Genomic DNA, 19,776 nt, shown 5'->3' on the forward strand with positions numbered 1-19,776 from the left:
AGCAATCGAGCATTATTGCTATAATTATAAACAACCAATACATAAAAAACAAGGATTTTGCTTCAAACTGTACGTAGTTGTCAATGAAGAGAATGATAAGCAACACTATGTTGGTCGAATTCCTATATCATTTCTGAAGGAGGTGAATTGTCTGCCTTCCCATTTTCATACTTCTTTCATGCTTTCCTGTGATGTGTGGTCACGGTTAAACTACGTCAATATAAATAATAAAACAAAAAGTAATAAGAATATAAAATATTGACATGACTTAACCGTGATCACACAAATATAAAAGGATGAGGAGAGTATAGAAATGGAATGGCAGACAATCCACCTCCATTTCTGAAAGCCATGAGAAAAGACGGCTTGTCTAATCACCACAATCATGTTTTGGCCAAAGGATATTTGACTAGCTAGTATAATTTAAAATTCAATGCACTACATATATATTAACTATTTTTAATTTCCTTTTACAAATCACATAATTATGAATTTAATTATAACTTGTACAAGCAATTACTGAGAATAATTTTTTAGTATGACACTGTTTGGATTATTAATATTAATGCCACGCGACAGTCAAACTCAAAATTTCTAAATTTCTAAACTACATAGCATCGCCATAGTGGTGATTATGTACAAAGTCTACCAAATATTTTATTATTTTGGCCATGATATGTACTATACAGTCCTCATTTCCTTGGTTTTCATATAGACCCAGTTTAATTAGGCCGAGCAGATTCAAATGATTTGAGTTCAAGAGCATCATTACAATTCCTAGCTGTTTCTTTCACTTGTTTGGTGAAACCGATAGCTAGCAAGGCCCATGCACATATATTACATACAATGAACACCAGGCTTTAGACCTAATTTTAAAGAAAGAACAAAAAGGGCGAAATTCTATTATGCTTTGTAACTCAAAGAAAAAAAGTTTTACTATATATGCTTTGGGATATTCTAACACCGGGATGCTTAAGAATATCTTAAACTCTAAATTTTAGTGGATAAAATTCCAGTGTATCAACTTAAGATACGCTGGAGCATACTGGAATCCATGAGAGAGAGGTTAGCCGGGCCATATAGCCAGCCCTGTCTCTTTCTTGCGCGTGCTGCTGCAAAGTAGTGATGAAGACTGCACGATCAACCCCTCTGATCAGTCTGGATTTCCATCAATGGTATAGACAAAATGGCAAGCTCTAGAAAGCCAATGAAACCTCTACTGACCCTTCATGCACATACCGTTGACTTAAGAGGCATGCAGTTTCCCTCTCGAAATCTTTATACATATTATGCACAATCACATCTTACGTACTGATATACGTATGAGTAATCAGGTTGCACCAATCATGTACATAGTATTACATGACAAGTGATGCACTCAACCAATGTAGGGATGTCCTTCCTGTGTACTAGGAAGATTGTCTAGACATAAATGATTGGATTAAAACCAATTCCTAACTGATTTGTCTCAGGAATCCGTTTAGGTGTTCATTAAATCCAAATCCCGACTGATATGTCTCAGACCAACTCCAATGGTGGGCTAAAAGCCAAATTACCCCCCAAAATTTTCCCCCAAACCCAATCCAACCCAAAGGGAAATTTTGGGCTAAATGCTAAATGCTAAACCAATGTCAGATTCCCTCCAAAATTTAGCTCAGAAATCGGAATTTAAAATTTTCAATATTTATCAGAATTTAAATTTTTTTAGATTAAAATGTTCATAAAATTAATTTACGATAGTCTACATATTAATTTTTTTTAAATTTAATTTAACAAAAAAATAGCCTAAGTTCATTCTTTAATAATCCCGAGCCATAATTTTAAGCCAAAACGGTTGGGGTAGAAAAGTTATTTCTGGGCTATAAGCTAAATTTTTCAGACTAAAATATTTGACTTTTAGCTCAACCATTAGACCATCTCCAACCATTGGGCTAAAAGCCAAATTTTTTAGCCCAAAAAATTTGGCTTTTAGCCCAGAAACATTTTTTCTGCTCCAACCCTTCTGCCCTAAAATTTTAGCCCGGAATTATTAAAGAATGAACTTAGGCTAATTTTTTTCTTAAATCAATTTTTTTTAAAAATAAATAAATATGTAGATTATTGTAAATTAATTTTATTAACATTTTAATCTAAAAAAATTTAAATTCCGATAAACATTTTACATTTAGCCCGGGGAGAAAGCTGGGGGGGGTGTATTTGGCCCAAAAATAACATTTGTCATTTAGCCTAAAATTTTAACATGAGTTGGAGAGTGTTTGGAGAGTAATTTGGCTTTTAGTCCAGGTTTGGAGATGGTCTTAGAAATGGTCTTAGGAATCCTTTTAATTGTTTGCTCTAAACTTGACTATTTTCCATAAATTGGACTGATACTCTAAACTCTGTTTGGTGAACATGTAAGGATTGAAATGTTCCATACAACAATAATGCTAATCATATGGATTCAACTGATTGGTAGATGCTTTAAGACTTTGCTCTCTAATCGTACATTCTTTTAGTTAATTTATTGATAATCCTCCTTAAAAAGTGCTTAGATGGATATGGGGAATAGGAAAAAGAAGCCAGCACTTTACGTGACCAGAAATATCAGAAGAACAAAAAGAAGGGAAGGAAGCATGATGCTTTTGTTAGTTTCTTTCTCGGTGAAAAACAGCATGTGAATGCGTGGATATGAAAGTGCCCATATGCAAAAAGTAGATGAATTTTGTAAAAAGGTAAAAAGCAAAAATATGATTTAATTTTCTTTTTTATTATATAATTTTTTCCATCATTGACAAAGAGTAATTATTGTCCTCACATGTCTTCATAGACTGCTCATGAAAATAACATTGGAACAATTATGGGATCCTCTACTTTACACCTCTACTTGCACATTCATTTATTTGTATTTTATGCTAATGAGAGAGACTCAAAACTATTTGGACATGGTTGTGACGATATTCAATTTAACTATGTACACTTCTATGCGAGTAAGTGTTTTTTAGTTTAGTAATAAGATCAATAGACATGAAACAGAGTGACTAATTTGTTGTACATTATCTAAATCACAATTCTCATATATTAGTAGGAAAAACAGAGGAAAATTCTTAGTTTCTTTGGTGTCAAGCATGAAAATAAATATGCTTTCTGTTTTACCTATATACAACATTAACCTAAGCAATAAAATTAGAAATAATCAACATGATGAGGGACCTGAAATGGTTCATCCCTCTCCTTCTTACTTAACTTAGGCAAGTAATTAACTCTATTATTCCTAATCTTATTATGCAAATCATTATTAGGGACATGAGGAGGCCTAACTGACCTAACCAAAGCCCAATTCACACCCTTAAAGAAATCATGCCTTTTGATCTCCACAGATCCCTTTAAGCTCCCAATTCTCTTCTTGGGATTCTTCACCAGTAGCTTGCTAATCAAGTCTTGAACTCTGACCATTTCCTCAAGCTCTTTGCTGCTGCTGACCACAACTCTTGGAAACCTTAATGGCTGCTTAAGAATGTTGATTAGGGTTTTCTCATTGTTTTCTCCTTTGAAAGGCGTCCGCCCGTACAACATTTCATACAAAAACACTCCGAATGTCCACCAGTCCACCGCGCTTCCATGGCCTTGCCCTGAGATTACCTCAGGCGCCAAGTACTCGTGGGTCCCCACGAATGACTTGGACCGGGCGTGGATTGGTTCGGCCACCATTTCCGGGTTCAGCTCTTTATAATCATCATCATAATCATGATTAACATCATTATCAGCACCGACTTGTTCTGTTATGGTTGTGACTGTGCCTTTCTTTTTCTTGTGGGAGGCAGAGAAGCAAGAAAGCACAGGCTGCATGGGCGCAGCAGCACAATACGACATTGATGAGCTCTTTGCGCTCTTCTGGTCCGATTCTAGCTCTGCTTTTCGCCTTAGCAATTTTGGAACCACGTCGCATTTGAGGGAGAGATCAAAATCTGAGAGCATGATGTGCCCATCCTCTCTAACCAGTACATTTTCAGGCTTCAAGTCTCTGTAAACAATGCCCATCATGTGCAGATACTCTAGAGCTAACAGTGTCTCCGCCGCGTAAAACCTGCGATTAATTCAGCCCAAAAATTGTAATTAGTTCAAATTTTTATTCCACTTCCACAAAATAAAGCAAGGCTAATTAAACACAACGTAAAATAATATATCAAACTTTCGGATGAAATAACACATCCAATTATCAAGTACCTGCTAAGTTTAATTAAATGAAGTTAATTGATTTATGACTAAAATAATCAGACTATCTGACAAGAGAATATTTTCTACTAACTTAGATTAATTAAACGAAGTAAGTAATTACCTAGCAGATGAGATGCTGAAGCATTTTCCGGGGAGGCGTTGACGCGCAGCGAACAAGTCGCCGCCGGGGCAAAACTCCATAACCAAGCAAGAGTAGTGAGAAGCATCAAACTCAGCGTAGAGAGTAGGCAAAAAAGGGTGATCAAGCATGTCCAGAATCTCCTTCTCCATCTCAGCTCTGTGCAGCTTCTTTCTTATAGCAAGTGCTTCTCTGTCAACCACTTTCATCGCGTAAAAGCACTGCGGCAAACCCACAACCGGGTTTCTTATCTGGCAAAGGTACACATTTCCAATGTCGCCGCTTCCTAGGCGGCGGAGGAGCCGAAAATGGTCGAGCCCAACTCGGCCTTTGGAGCTGCGGAGCCGCCGCATGGCTTCCCATGCAGGTTGGTTGGCCTTGTGGGGCTTGTGAGCAGAGGAAAGCAGAGAGGCTTCAGTGGTGGAGGAGCAAACGGAGACCGAGCTCCGGCGGCGGCTGCTGAAGCTCAGGTTGCTCATCCAGCTCCGGCTCGAATTCAGAACCGTTATGGATGAGCAGCTGCTGTCATAGTCCGAATCGTCTTTGGTTGTTATGGCTGCCATTGTTGTGAAGGAGCAGAGAGAGTGTGTTATGTGTGCTTTATCAGGGCTTTTATAGCAAAGGGTTTGTGGGCACTAGTAGGTTATGAGGTTATTTAGCTTATTCAAAATATGTGACGTTCAAACAAAGTTACAAAGCGCTACTTTTGCTCATAAAAGAAAAATCAGTGTATGATACTAGTGGATTATAATAACGAAGTATAATCAGTTTACGTGTTAAAGTATGCGTGAAAGACATTATTGGTATTCCTCATTTTAAATGTTTCACTCTCCATTCACTCATACATACTAAATAATCGTATTCCAATACAAAACATGCCAAATTTTGTTGAAAGTTAAGGAGAGAAACTTCACTTCTTGATAATTGTTTTATTCGAACAATTCTCACATTAAGTGTGACCCATCATAAAATCAAGTTAAATCATAGTATTTAGAGTGTTCTTATTTTTGTAAGAGTTAATCAATGAATAATGTAGTCCGGACGTCTCTACTTCAGTTTTTAACTTAAGTGCCGAGTCAATGTTCTAGGCAAGGTCTAAAATATCGATGATATCGGAAATATTGGTAGTCCAAAACCACAGAAATTTCGATGGAAATATCAGGATATCATCGATATCGATAAAAATTGAATAAAAACCACGGAAATTGTAAGAAAAACTTGAAAATTTTTATTGAAACTTTGCAGGATGTTTATTTAGTCAATTATCTATTAGTTTATCACAAAAAATTGGAAGGAAATGCATTGCATGATGGATTTAACTAATTTAAGTTGATTATATAGCGAGCTGGCAAATATTGTGAGTGCAGAAAATATGTAGTAATTAATGAAAGAAGTTTAAACATACCATAATCATTTATATATAATGAATTAGTACAATATTTTATACTTTATACATTGCATGGTAAGATACATGAGTGACTTAGTACCACATAGAATTCTTATCAAGGTCTAAAATATCGATGATATCAGAAATATCAGTAGTCCAAAAACACGGAAATTTCGATGAAAATATTGGGATAATATCAATATTTTAGACCTTGGTTTTAGGTAGCTAGTTGCCCATGTTTCCACAAAATTTCACAACAATGCCATTGTTTTCATTTTTTGATGAATCATGTGGGGCTCTCCCAAAAGATGCATACAAAGGGGATCAAGAGGATGGCTATTTTGGTATCAAATTAAATTATTCAATCGACTTTTGGAAATGCATAGTGCAAGTCCATGGAAATTTAATCTGGCTCACCATTTCTATTTTTAGGGTTTTAATTTCTTACAGCGGATTGCAACCAACCAAAGCTAATCTGCCTAACGGAAGACTGCAGGCTGCAGCAAATAAAGAGCTTTTAGATTGATGTTGTGGTAGGCATGCTCATCTCAGCTGACACAACCACTATGCTTTGTTTTCAAAAGTGACTTCCAAAACAAATGGTTGACGCATGTTTCCTCATATTAAAATTATAAAACCAGCCAAACAATGGGCTTGTAATTTGTAATTAGAATCTAACTAGTTGTGTGTGTACGTCATTTACTTCTGTCTATTTGCAGTTTGCAGTCCATTACCTGTATGTATGCATGGGCTCTTATACCTTTTTTCCTTCGCAAATCATAATTTGACACCTACAACTACCATTAGAAATGTAGAGTTCCCTTGAAGTTGTTTTTATTGATTGTTTGTATAGATAGTCTTCACAAAATGCTTTAGAATATGAACTATTCAAATTATAAGCATAAAAATTTCTTAAATCGGTCACATAGTGAATGAAAGAAGAACTTCTCATTATTTGAGGAGCCAAGTTAATTCCCATAAAATACTTTTGCCTATATGCACTCTTAGCATGCGTGCTTACGAGCATAAGTATTTCTTCTAATTTTATGGACGCAACATTTAATTATCTAAAAAAAATGCTTTTACAAACCATAAATACTTATAATCAAACATGTTTAGCTCTTTTAGTGCTAGTCCCAAACAAGCCTTCGGTTTCACCCAAAAAAAAAAAACAAGCCATAAGTACGAAATAAATGAATTTTATTTGAATGATAATTGACTACGTATAGTAAATTTGAACTTGATTATGCCTTTTTTAAGAGAGTAAATTGTACAAATGGTCCCTCAACTTTAATCAAATTGGAGCAATGGTCCCTCAACTAAAAATTCATTACCTTTGGTCCCTCAACTTATCAAAACGTGCAGCTATGGTCCCTCAACTAAAAATCCATTACCATTGGTCCCTGAACTTTAATTCAAGTGGAGAAATGGTCATTTAACTTTAACCTAATTGTAACAATGGTCCTTCCAATATAACTCGTTTTGACAAATTTTTTGACATAGTTGACGAAAAGAACCATAATTATACACTTTGATGAGTTAAGGGACCCTAATTATATAAATGGTCATTCCAACATAGCTTATTTTGACAAAATTTTGACAAAATTGATGAAAATGACTATAGCTACACATTTTGATAAGTTGAGGGACCAATGGTAATGGATTTTTAGTTGAGGGACCATTGCTCCAATTTGATTAAAGTTGAGGGACCATTTGTACAATTTACTCTTTTTAAGAATACTACTTTAAATTTGATTTTTTGAGTACATTGATATTTTTACACTAAGGGAAGGGGGAGTTCAGTTAAGCTACATAATGGGCAGCCTAATTTGGTATCGAAATCACTATCCACGAGATTCGAACTTAAAACCTCTCACTTCTAAGTAAAGAGGAATACCACCAGACCATAGTACTGAGTGGCAGAATACTACTTTAATTAATTTGGCTACAACAAGGGTTTCCGAGCCAAGTATTTTTGTATTGGGTTAATCTCAATTTCCTACCCTGAAGTTTCTTGGTTTTCAACATTTGGTACATGCAGTTTTTTTCGTCCCAATCCGGTACCTAAAGTTATAATTTTGGTACACTTTCATACTTCTGTTAAATTTTCCGTTAGAAATTTTGTTAACTGATGACGTGGTGCTCACGTGGACAAGAACTAGGCGCCACGTGTCAATATGGGCGCCCACTTGAATATAAAAAAATTAAAAAAAGAAACTATTATTAACACTCCAAAAATCTCATTCTAAACTCCTCACAAGTGCAATTTTCTTACTAATTATAGAAAGTTTGGAATGCAAAATGAGATTTTTTGAGTGCCGATAACAATTCCCTTTAAAAATTCGAAATTAAAATTTTTTAAAAAACAAAAAAAAAGAAGAAAAAAATTGAAAAACCCATCCATCTCCCACCTCATCCCCCCACACCCTCTCCCTCCCTTCTCTCTTCTACAACCTACACCCATTCTTTCCCTTCTCGCTTCTGCAACCTACACCCAACCCAACAAAATCCCACCCAATGGAATTCTAAATCAACAAGAAACCCATCCAATTTCTTAAATTTATCAAAAACCCAGTTGACCCAAATCCCTAATTTGGATCATTCCCAAATCCTAACCAATTTTTGAGCATTCCTAGCCCCTGACACCACCCCACTGGACTCCAACAATGGCACATGGTGGCTCCCTTGGTTCGGTTAATCTCTCTCCTCGAGTGGCTCGCGAACCATAGCTGCTTCGAATTGAATTTCAAATTTGTGTTCCTCAGATTTTGGGGATTAGGGTTTTTGCAAATGGTGGAGGTGAAAAGGATGGAAGAGAGAAAATGGAGGGAAGGTGAAGCGGGTGGAGATGGGTCGGGTAAAGAAGGGAGAGAGCGGGCGTGAGGTGAGGTAAGAAAGGTGGGTGTGGGTTGTAGAGGAGATGAGGGAGGGTGGTGTGGATTGCAGAGGAGAGAAGTGAGGAAAGGTGGGTGGGGATTGCAAAAGAGAGGAAAGAGGGTGTGGGTTGCAGAGGGAGGGAGGGAGGGAGGGAGAAGGCGGGTGGGTATATATATTTTTATTTTTATTTTTATTTTTTTTGTGTGTGTTTTTGTATTTTTTTAAATTTTTTTAAATTTTTTAATATTCAAGTTGGCCCATATTGACACGTTGCGCTCAGTTATTGTTCACGTGAGAGTCACATCATCAGTTAACAGAAGTTCTAACGGAAAACTTAACGGATGTATGAGAGTGTCCCAGAATTATAAATTTAGGTACCTGATTGAGACGAAAAAAACTTAATGTACCAAATGTTGAAAATCAATAAACTTCAGGGTAGTAAACTGAGATTAATCATTTTCTATAGACTATTTGTATTTGTTAAGTGGGTGGCATTTTTGTTATTTTGCCTCAACAAATGTGCCTTTCCAAAGCAGGCGGTCAAAAAGCGTCGCTCCTTTCTTTTCCCGTTAAAAGCTTCGTTCCACCGTTTTTCAAGAAAAATGATAAAAGTTATCGACCCACGCCTATCCTCAACTACATGTCGTACTGTTAGTGTTTTACCACTGTTAAGTATGTTATCAGCCAGTCAACTTCTATCAAACAGTCAAATTGCCCACCTTAAAAATGGATACTCGGCTCAGTAAAACAGTAGTTAGTTTGAAAAGTTAGGGAGTTTGAAAGGTGGTGGGTGCACCAAATACCCGTGCCTCTGCATTCATTTCCACCTCATACTAGGGTTACGTGGCTGGTGACCCTCCACATCTTCTGCCCTAATATGTTTATGATATGTGTTGTCATGCATGTGAACCATGTAGCTTGGAGGGGACCTGTTTTGGGTCGGTCCAGAGGCTTTCATTTAAGAAAATACAAGTGCAACCCAAATACCACGTTTAGGAGCCTAGGTTGATTCTGGTTATTTATGTTTGTGAGAGATACAGAGTAAAGACGTTTAGATTAACAAACATGCATGATTGATCATAACATGCCTTCTAGTATTCAAAAGTTTAGGGTTGGTATTTAGTAATTTGCGTAAAGAATTTTAGGTCAGATCTTCTGATCACATGACATGTCTGACTATCTAATATCGACAAGCATATGAAGACGTTATAGACTATCGACATGTTGTTCATGTTACTGAGACAATCTATACTTCGATTACATAGTCGTCAATATCATGTATGAAGTACTTCAATATACTTTTTACACAAAATATTAGTTAATCCTGAGTGGTTGGTTAACTAGGGTTATGCTTGCTGAAAGGCTTGTGTGTATTCTCATTTGTAAATTAGTTCAAAATCCCCCTTAGTATATAATCTTTGATTTCATGAATCCCACCATTGAAAGACATCATAGTCCCACCTTTTAGCTTTAGATCAGACAACAAAGATCACCCAATCAGTGTGATTCTTGACTTTCTTGTTGATACTTAGTTACTTACCCCATCCCATGGTGTTTGATCTAGTGGGACCCTAAAGCACAATTAAATTGAACTATAGCTTTTGTTCACAGAGAGCGAGCCTTGGCACAACAGAAAACTTGCTCCTTGGTGACTTATTCGAGTCGTGGAAACAGTCTCATTGCAAAGTAAGAGTAAGGCTGCGTACGACAAACATTTCCCCTGACCCTCACAAAGTTGTTGGCTTGAGATCCTTTTTTTTCATTGTTTTTGTTCACAAATCCAAAGAGATTTTAATGAAAAAAGCAACAAATATTATTCATGAGGGAAAAAAAAAATTGAAGACATGGGTTTGAATGTGATAGATGAAATGTATATAGGAGGATGGAACCAAATCCTGTCCCCTCTGCCAATTTTAATGGAATTATTTTGGAATTTTCACAAACTCTGAGAATTTTCCCTCTGCCAAATTCATATATTTTTTAAAATAATAATTTTTTATCCCGTTTTTCTGCCTTTTTCTTTCAGTTCTGCACTTTTTCTCCACAGGATCTTATCGGTAGCAGTGTTCTTGCTCCAATTTCAGGCAGCATAGCAAGAAGTGCAGTGTTACAGAGAAGCATATGTATAGGAAGACTCAATGCTCCATCACTTGCCCCATACATTCTTCTCCCCTCACCAATCAAAGCTTTCAACAACATTGTTTTCTTTTCTTTGAGATTAAACCAAAAACAAAAAAATCTGCTAGAACACAGGTTGGTACGACGGTATCAGTGAGGATATCAATTTTTCTGATAAATAATTTAGTTATATGTGTTTTGTATTGCATGAAAGTTTGGTTTTTTTTCACATCGTCATGGACAAAATCTCAGTTACCATTTCAAATGATCATGTTTGAAGAGATTTCATTTCATTTCTTGATCCAACCCCCAAATGCAATATTAATGCTAAAGAAAAAAATAATAGTCTTTTATTATAATTTCGAGATTAGTACGTGTATAGATTCGAAACGATAAAATTTTCTCAAAAGCGATACATATCTTTTAGGTTGAAAATGTGAATAGTTGGTCGATACATGCAACAGTGTCATTGTCTAGACTCTAAACCGTGAACTTCCACTCCTTGAATAATGTAGAGGGATCACAGACTTAGCAAAACATGGCCAACCTGACAACTCCACAACGAGATTTTACACAATAATGATATGAATATAGGAGAAGTTTATGAACCCTAGGGTTTCTTAAGAAAAGTTGATTTGTTGAGAAGCATAAATTTCAGTGCAATTGGATAAAAATTTCCAGAACGATATATGCTGCGGAACTACCTTTAATCTTCTTATGTTTTTTACATTTATTTTGTTGTTATGCTATGAGTTGGTTGAAATGCCGTTAATTTGATTATACATGACTAGAAGTTTTTTGTGCTGAACGTTTATTTTGCTCTATATAGGACAAATTTTGTATCGATAAAAAGTCATACGTTTTGTTACTTACATGGTATCAGTGACTTATCAACACCATATTAACAATCCGTTGTATAAATAGCGGACGCCCTGTTCCAAAATGAACAGTATAATTTGGAATTTGAATATATAAACAATGGGTACTGCTAAATTTATTGAAAATTTGTGGCTTACTCTTTATGTGTATGGAGAAAAGAAAAAACAATTAAGTACATTTTGGTAGAGGATAAAACCCAGAAGAAAGTAAAATGTAGAAAATGACCACCTCAGGTGGCTTCATATTGACAGTTGGAACAAGAACATATAACTATGCAGCTGCACATATACTTGGTTTACAAGCAACGATCTACCCTTCTCTTTCGAAGCTGTTATCGTGCTTCTACTTCCGAAAATGTTAATAGATTTACAGAAGGCAATTGATTTAATGGTTTATCAACCTTTGTCGTTAAATTCGAATACGTAGTCTGCTTAGGGGTAGGTAAAGTTGCCCCTTCATTGCTCAACATTGAAACAACATCCGACATGGTTGGCCTATCCTCTGCACTGTCTTGGACACATAACAGACCCACCTGAATGCAGGTTACAAGGCTTTCCATTGAACTTGAATCAGCCAGTGTTGAATCCATCAACTCCGCTGCTCGCCCAGATTTCCATAAATTCCAAGCCTGCAACAATTTTCACATTTTAAACCTAGATAATACAGAACAGCGGTATAACTTACAAGAATTTTGAGTCAGAACCAAGGCAAGTTGCCACTTACATGTCCTAGTAGGTTCAGAGAATGATCTGACTCATAAAAGTTTGCGTTCTTCCTGCCACTTACAATCTCCAACACAATGACTCCGAAGCTGAACACATCGGATTTAGTTGAGAAAAGGCCGTGCATCAGATACTCGGGAGACATATAACCACTGGTTTCAGTGAAAAGAGAAAATGAGTCATTTGAGTTTTATGAGAAGTATATGCTGCACATAACAAACATGTGTATAAATACACAAATGCAAGCATGAAGTTACTTACTATGTTCCAACAACCCGATTTGTTTTGGCTCGACATTCATTCCCGGATAAAATTCTAGCCAAGCCAAAGTCTGATATCTTGGGGTTCATGTAAGCATCCAATAAGATGTTGCTAATTTTAAGATCGCGATGAATAATTCTTAATCTAGAGTACTTGTGAAGATAAAGAAGCCCTTGAGCAATCCCTTTGATTATGTGTATGCGCTGTCTCCAATTCAATGACCTTGTCTTTGTTTTTTCTGCAAGAATTGCAATTCACAGCATGAGAGAACTAAAGTGAGAACCAATAACAGAATAGGGAAGGCGCATAGATGAATTTACAGACCGAAAATGAAGGAATCCAAGCTTTTATTGGGCATGTACTCGTATATTAGTATCTTTTCTTCTCGGTGAATGCAAAAGCCCAAAAGCTTGACAAGGTTTCTGTGCTGGAGCTTAGAGATTAACTGCACCTCGTTCTTGAACTCCACGGGTCCTTGTCCAGAATTTTTGGATAGCCTTTTGACTGCAATGTCATGTTGTAGTAATTTTCCCTGCAACAAACAGCAGATAAAGGTTTTTTTCATATAAACTTTCAATTAAATATAACTTATCAAAAGAGACATCGACAAAACCCGTCACACCAAATGCCTTATTGTTAGAAAAGCAGTACAATTGCAACACAAACCTTATAAACAGGCCCGAAACCACCTTGTCCAAGCTGATTTGCAAGGGAGAAATTATTAGTGGATGTCACTATGAATGAAAAGCTAAGCAGTGGCAACTCATGATCCTTCTGCTTTCCAAGTTCTGTAATATTTGGACAGCTAGCATTATCATCGGAGCTCAACTGCGACAATAATAGCCTCATACTATCTCTCGTGCCATTGCGGAATCCATAAATTCCTGTTGTTGGTACAAAGAAGTCAGTCTACTCATTTTATTAATTTGGCAAAATTTACTGTGTTGGGCAATCGATAGAGCAGTTAACGTACCTAAAGAGTTGCACTTTATCCATAGCAATAAGATCAACATGAAGAACACCAAGGGAATCACCATAAATGTGACAGTCAACAGCTTCCTATCTTAAGAAAGAAAAAGAAAATATTATCTATCAGATTTTAGGGAGAAAAGGGGAGGCTGTTCAATTCTTACCATCTGAAAAACTTTAAAAGGCATTTGAATAATAAAGGATATGCAGTTCCGCTATTGATTCTTCTTGTAACTATCAAAGGTTGAGTAATTGTAAAAGCTTACCAGATTTAGAAGCGTTACCGCGCACATAAATGGTGCTGTTACCTGTCCCGACCAGTTTTTGAAGATCGATTTTATTTCCATAATAAACCTGACATATAGTTCCACCATCCGGCAAAGAATCATATGTATATGCAACACATGAGCAATGGATCGTGCAAAATTTCTCGCAGTCATAGGGATCTATCCGAATTGGCCAACTTGTAAACAATGAACTCGGCAGCATTCCTGTGACATTTGAGAAACTATCTCTTTCTGAACACGCTGATGGCCTCCTCACCAAACAGCGAGGAGAACTGCTTGCCATTGTGTCATCACAAAGTGAATAATCCACATTCTTGATCTCATTTCCTATCATCGTGAACTCATAAATCAGCCCTTCAGAGGCTAACACGAACCATGAAGGCATGCTACTATTTTTGTTGCTAAAAGTAACATAAATCTCATTAGTTTTCCAACCCGAACTCACGTTGAGATTATCCAACGTGCTTTTGAAGAAGAAATTAAACTCATGGCCATCCCAAAGTCCAATCTGTTGGTAAGCTCCATCACTGCGCCAGACGTTGAACTGAGTGTTGTTCACTGGATCAATGCCTAGAGCATAAATACCATCAGCAGGGACAGAAGTGTTTGACCAGGACACAAGAAACTGTTTCCTCAACTGCTCGGTGTTTATGTTGAACAACCCCAACTTCATTCCAGGAAGAAACGTATCCGTCGGGTAATCAAAACTCTGCCAAAACGTGTCTCCTCCTTCCATCAGAACAAGATTTCCTGAGTCAAGAAGCGTTGCAGTTGTGTTATTCCCTGACGCAAGTGCATCGTAATTCACAATATATGAAATGTTTCTTCTGTCAATGATCACCATGTTCCCATCATTCCGGATGGTGAGAAGTACACTCGACGAACCCACCATTCCATCGGAATCCAGGGGGCTGTTTCTGTTTGCAACCCAAACTGGCTTTTGGTTCTTGTCATTCTTGAACCAGATTCCCAAGTACCCGTTCGGCGCTGAGGGGGAGCTGAAAAAGCCTAGCTCAAACACCCCGCCGGCAGAAACCAGGGTTTGATTGCTGTACAAGTATTGTCCATGCCTGAGGGTGTCCGATGATGCATGAGATAAACACACAAAGAAGCATGCGAAAGTACAGAACACAACATGAAATGGTCTCCATGTTTTCATGTTATACAAATTATAGGGAGACAACAACCGTATGATGAAAGACTATGTTGTGACGAGGGTTTTTATACAAGGTTGTAACATTTCCTGATGAGAGAGAGAGAGAGTCAAATGGTAGAGTGGTAGCAATTCTTTGGAGTACGGCTTCTGGGAAGTGAAAGTATGTTGGAAACTTATGTTGGGACTTGCAAACATGACAGGATTACAGCCCAAGCAATTTGACTTTGTGTTTTTGACCCTTAATCCTAACCAAAATCCAAGAAAGTGTTCAATGCTTGTTGCCCAAGGCTATGAACATGAATCTTAAGCATTGATATCATCGTTATTATATTATTCTAAGAAAAGTCAAATGTTTCAAGGTTACATCTTGTTTATACTTTGTCCCTACCCTAACATAGATCGAAGTATAAGAGGTTAATGGATAACACATGCCAAACAATCTTACGCATTATGACGTATGATCAATTAGTTCAGCGTACCTAAATTTTACTTTGTTGAAAGACGTATGTTCGAGATTTCACTCAAAAGCCTCTTACGTCATTAGTCTAAGAGAGGGAATTTTAGGATTTAATAAAAGTTTTCCAATAGATGGATCTAACAAGTAATGTGAAATACTAAAAAGAACGAGCTAATTCCAACCTACATTTTTTTTCGATCACTTTCAAAGAAGCACAATTTTTTAACTTTTCTGCCGTTACTACCTAAAGCGTTAATATATTAATAATTCAAATCACTTTTGTATCTGATTTTTGATATGATTTACAAAAGCCGGAGATGAGTGATCGGGTTTGGGTTGACAGACCCCCATCTTCGTTGGTGCATGTTTTGAATAAGTATGGTCTTCCTTTGTGGTGGTGGTTGGGGTGACACTCAACCTGGTTGTAGTGTCTGCTAGTTTGTATCCCCTTCCATCGTTTTCTTTCTCTTTGTGCCTGTTTGGTGTTCGCCATTCGTTGGCTCTCCTGTTGTTTTCGGCTTCGGCCTTGGTTTGTTTTTCCAAAAAAAAAAAGGGCTCAAACTTGGAGTTTATTTGTAATTAGCTCAAAACTAATAATGGAAATCCAAACAAAAGAGGGTTATGAGGTCCCCATTACCATTAACATTCCAAATTTAACGGACTTCCCCCCGTGGGCCGGGTCGGTGTTATAATCATTCCATACCAAAACAAAAGTCTTCTGGTGTGGCTCATTTCACCTGGAGCCCTTGGCCTTAGCTTCGCAGAGTTGACTCCACTTCCTCTTCCTCCAACTGTTCGACAATCGCCCGAGTGAAACTCCACCACCCATGTTTCCGAAGCAACTCCGCACCCTTGGCACAGCCGCCGCCGTACTCCTCGGCGGATTCTTCACGCTCAACCTGGCTTCCACCGCCACAATCGGAGCCCTCCGGTTCGCCGCCGAATCCAAACGGGTAAAAAGACCAAAAACCCAGCTTTTAACTTTCAAATCTCTCCTCCGTTTTTGCTGAATTGGTCTTATGGTCATTTTGTTGGTGGGTTTTTGGGGCAGAGAAAGGTTGCGCTGCCTTGTGTGGTCTGCAGAGGTAAAGGGTTTTATATATGCAAGCTTTGCAAAGGGAATGCCACCATTGAATGGTCGCCGCTGTACGACCCAATTGCCATCAACCCCTGCCTTTGCCCTACCTGTGATGGAAATAGGTATATTCAACAGTGATATTGCTTGCTTTGATTACGCGCCGGAAAATTGATAAAATATAATACAATACGGTATGTAATGAAGGGTTATATTACTGTGTCGAGGCATTTCACGGTAAATTTCATTATTGTGGTGTTAGTGGGTAATAATAAGGAACTTTAACGAAAAGTTTCGGTACTGTTTGTTTTAACGAAAAATTATATTTTTACATTAAAAAGTCAATTCTGGTACTATTTATTTTACCATTTATGTTGTTTTTATCGTTAAAACTAAAAATTTTCAAAAATCTTTAATTAGTTTTCCTTAATAATAAAAACTTTAACGATACTTAACAGTGAATTCCTCGTCCGTCTGACATCTTGACAATTGACATTGCTTCATCTTCCGAAATTTTGGGTGTTGGTCAAATGTAAAGCAACTTTTTGGCTTTTAATTTGATTAAATTGGTTACGTGATGCTTTGTTTATCTTGGGATTTTGCAGGGTGCAGCACTGCCTCAACTGTCTAGGGACGGGATATATTTGAGTTTTTGTATAATAAGAGGCAGATGAACTATTTAGTACTACAGTTTAATAGTATTTATTTTCATTTGTACGTTTTAAGTTGCGTTAAGTGTCATGTCTAAAATTGCTACACTGCTTGAGACATCTTGCAAACTACATATATATTCAGCAGATTGAAGGATGAAAAGTAGATGTATTTAGAACTGTAGCTATAATTAACGCTATTTTATAGGAAAACAAAAGGAGGCAAAAAACAAAAAATAAAAAGCCCAAAGACCGAGAGAAAGGGAAAAGTTTCTTTTCGGATTCCTTCCACCAAATTCACTCCATCAATCAATTCGAATATTTAAAATTTGATCTAACGGCTATAAATAAGGGATTCCTTTAAAAGTTATAAAAACTTTAATTGTTGGATTAAATTTTAAAAGTTCAAATTGATTGATGAGATGAATTTAATGGAAATGATCCGAAGATAATTCTTTTCCAAGAGAAAGTTCAATTTGCTAAAGTCTCTAAAGAAAAATTTATGCCAACAAACAATCTCATCGGTATTAGTCATCGTGCACCTCCTCCATCGTCTACATGGCTCATCACACTGCTCATAGAAACCTACGCGTAGATCAGCCTGGAGGCCCCCACCATCTGATATCCCTATAGGGGCCCACAACCGTCCGATTGCGGTGGTGTTCCTGCTTGTACTGCGCCGCGTGTTACGTAGCAGCACCATCCTCGACGTGGCAGTCTCTCCTTAGTTCCCGCCTTGTCATCGGAATGAATCATCAGCGGCCCACGTACACCTTGGCTCAGATGCTAACTTGCGCCGGTGTCGATATTCAATCTTCTACGTTTGAGAATCTAAATAAATAAAAAATACGATTAGGATTAGGATTATGATTCTAAGAAAACGAACTGGGTTGCAATATGTATTTACTTCTTTTTGTTTTTCATAAAGCAAAACCCGTTTGTTCATGATTTATGCCTCTTCCTTACTTCTCAAGCTTCATTTTTACGTATTTTAAAATTATTAGTCAAGTTATTAAGACTGTCGTGAAAAACTATTTCAAATTAACAATAAGTATAACTCTCGTTTATATATTCAGCATTGAAAAGCTACGATGTTTACGTTAGAAACCAAATAATCACTATTAAAATTAGGGAGATTATATTCATACACACTAAATTACTTCTTTCACATCTTTTTAATTTTTTTAATTTTATCAAGTGTTAGTGGTGTGTAGAAAATATTAAAAAAAAATTAAAATGCGAGAAAAATAAATTAAAGTTTTTGAATATAATCTTTTTTAAATTATTCATCTATGCAAATTCCTTATGATATTTATTTTCCTACTTTTTGTTCGTCTATGCAAATTCCTGAAGACTTGAAAAAGTATTGATGTTCCAATAATTTCCAAACGTGTGCACTCGGCGCAATGTAGCACAGATTCCTTAAATTTAATTAAATTATATCTTCGAAAGGTTTTCCCAATTGGACTACAAGACAAAAAAAAAGGAGGTTATCTCGTTGGAATATAACCGCCAACAGGCCAAATGGAAGGTCATCATCCTACGAGAATCCTTCCGCTCAATGAAATAATGCCCTTGCATGGCTTCTTATTAACAAAAATGCCACTCGTCAATTAAAATTGTTTGCTCCACTAATCAACCGTAACCACCTCTTGGTTCAAAAATGGACCCATTCAATTGTGAAGGATCTTTGGTTGATTTGTTTGTTTCTCATAATAAATTTCGACGGTTAAGGATTCCATCGGATACCGTACTGTACTGGGTTTGTCTTTTTCTTTTTCAATTATTTATGAACGTTCAAGTTGATTTATGACATGAAAAAATTCAAAGTATGGGTTTAGCTTACCAATAAGTTCAATTTATAACAAGAAAGTGATGCATTTTTTTTTTGTCAACAAAAAAGTGATAGACCATGTATGAAATTAAGTAATGAAATATGCATTCATAGTGTGTGTGTATATATTCAATCTTTCTTGAATTTTCTATAACTAAGATAAACGTATAAATTTTGCTTTTTAAAAGAGACATGTCAAACGAAAAAGAAAACTCGACTCTCAAACTATTAAATTCAAGAACATAACTTTGTATTTCTGCGTGTTTACATGATTCATCTCAACCTACATATATATTGTCCATCCTTCACAATCAATCAAAGCAAAATAGGAACACATGCATCTACAAAATATAAGCAGCGAAATTTTAACTACAAAATCACAACCGAATATATATTAAACTCAAACTTAAATATACATGAAAGTAAATTAAATATACATGACAAAACCATTTTTTTGTTAAATGAATTACACAATACTTGATTAGTAGTAAACACGTATTGTTAGACAAAAAGCTCCACACTTTGAGGGGTAAGAAGAAATCCCATGTCTATTGGGATTAGATTTAGAAGCCCACAAAATCAGATCAACAACATATAGAATTCCTATATTTTTTATGATTGGAACATTCTTATTTCACAAGAATCATGTTAGGTGGATTTTAACCTAAAAAAGGTACCCTTATCTTCCTAATTCTTCTTAAATTTATACAAGTAATTATTATTTATTTCCAGCCATTTACAAGTTATATCATATTACTTTTCAATTTTCAT

The 19,776-nt window shown here is 36.4% G+C and overlaps 3 protein-coding genes across 3 annotated transcripts; 1 reads left to right on the plus strand and 2 right to left on the minus strand.

The window, feature by feature from the left end:
- Window positions 1-3,032: 3,032 nt before the first annotated feature.
- On the minus strand, window positions 3,033-4,952 carry LOC126603655 (protein kinase PINOID 2-like). Its single transcript, XM_050270574.1, has 2 exons — window positions 4,316-4,952; window positions 3,033-4,063 (listed from the first exon to the last, which is right to left on the minus strand). Exons 1-2 carry the CDS (start codon window positions 4,894-4,896, stop codon window positions 3,163-3,165), a joined length of 1,482 nt encoding a protein of 493 aa, XP_050126531.1. The 5' UTR covers window positions 4,897-4,952; the 3' UTR covers window positions 3,033-3,162.
- A 6,942-nt stretch (window positions 4,953-11,894) lies between these two features.
- On the minus strand, window positions 11,895-14,992 carry LOC126602685 (G-type lectin S-receptor-like serine/threonine-protein kinase CES101). The gene is made up of 7 exons (XM_050269590.1): window positions 13,813-14,992; window positions 13,551-13,640; window positions 13,244-13,461; window positions 12,902-13,109; window positions 12,578-12,815; window positions 12,318-12,468; window positions 11,895-12,222 (listed from the first exon to the last, which is right to left on the minus strand). Exons 1-7 carry the CDS (start codon window positions 14,990-14,992, stop codon window positions 11,926-11,928), a joined length of 2,382 nt encoding a protein of 793 aa, XP_050125547.1. The 3' UTR covers window positions 11,895-11,925.
- A 1,186-nt stretch (window positions 14,993-16,178) lies between these two features.
- LOC126603657 (protein BUNDLE SHEATH DEFECTIVE 2, chloroplastic-like) lies at window positions 16,179-17,334 on the plus strand. Its single transcript, XM_050270576.1, has 3 exons — window positions 16,179-16,399; window positions 16,498-16,646; window positions 17,127-17,334. Exons 1-3 carry the CDS (start codon window positions 16,274-16,276, stop codon window positions 17,167-17,169), a joined length of 318 nt encoding a protein of 105 aa, XP_050126533.1. The 5' UTR covers window positions 16,179-16,273; the 3' UTR covers window positions 17,170-17,334.
- Window positions 17,335-19,776: the final 2,442 nt, after the last annotated feature.

This window comes from Malus sylvestris, chromosome 15, assembly GCF_916048215.2.
Source record: "Malus sylvestris chromosome 15, drMalSylv7.2, whole genome shotgun sequence".
In the NCBI taxonomy this organism is placed as follows: Eukaryota; Viridiplantae; Streptophyta; class Magnoliopsida; order Rosales; family Rosaceae; genus Malus; species Malus sylvestris.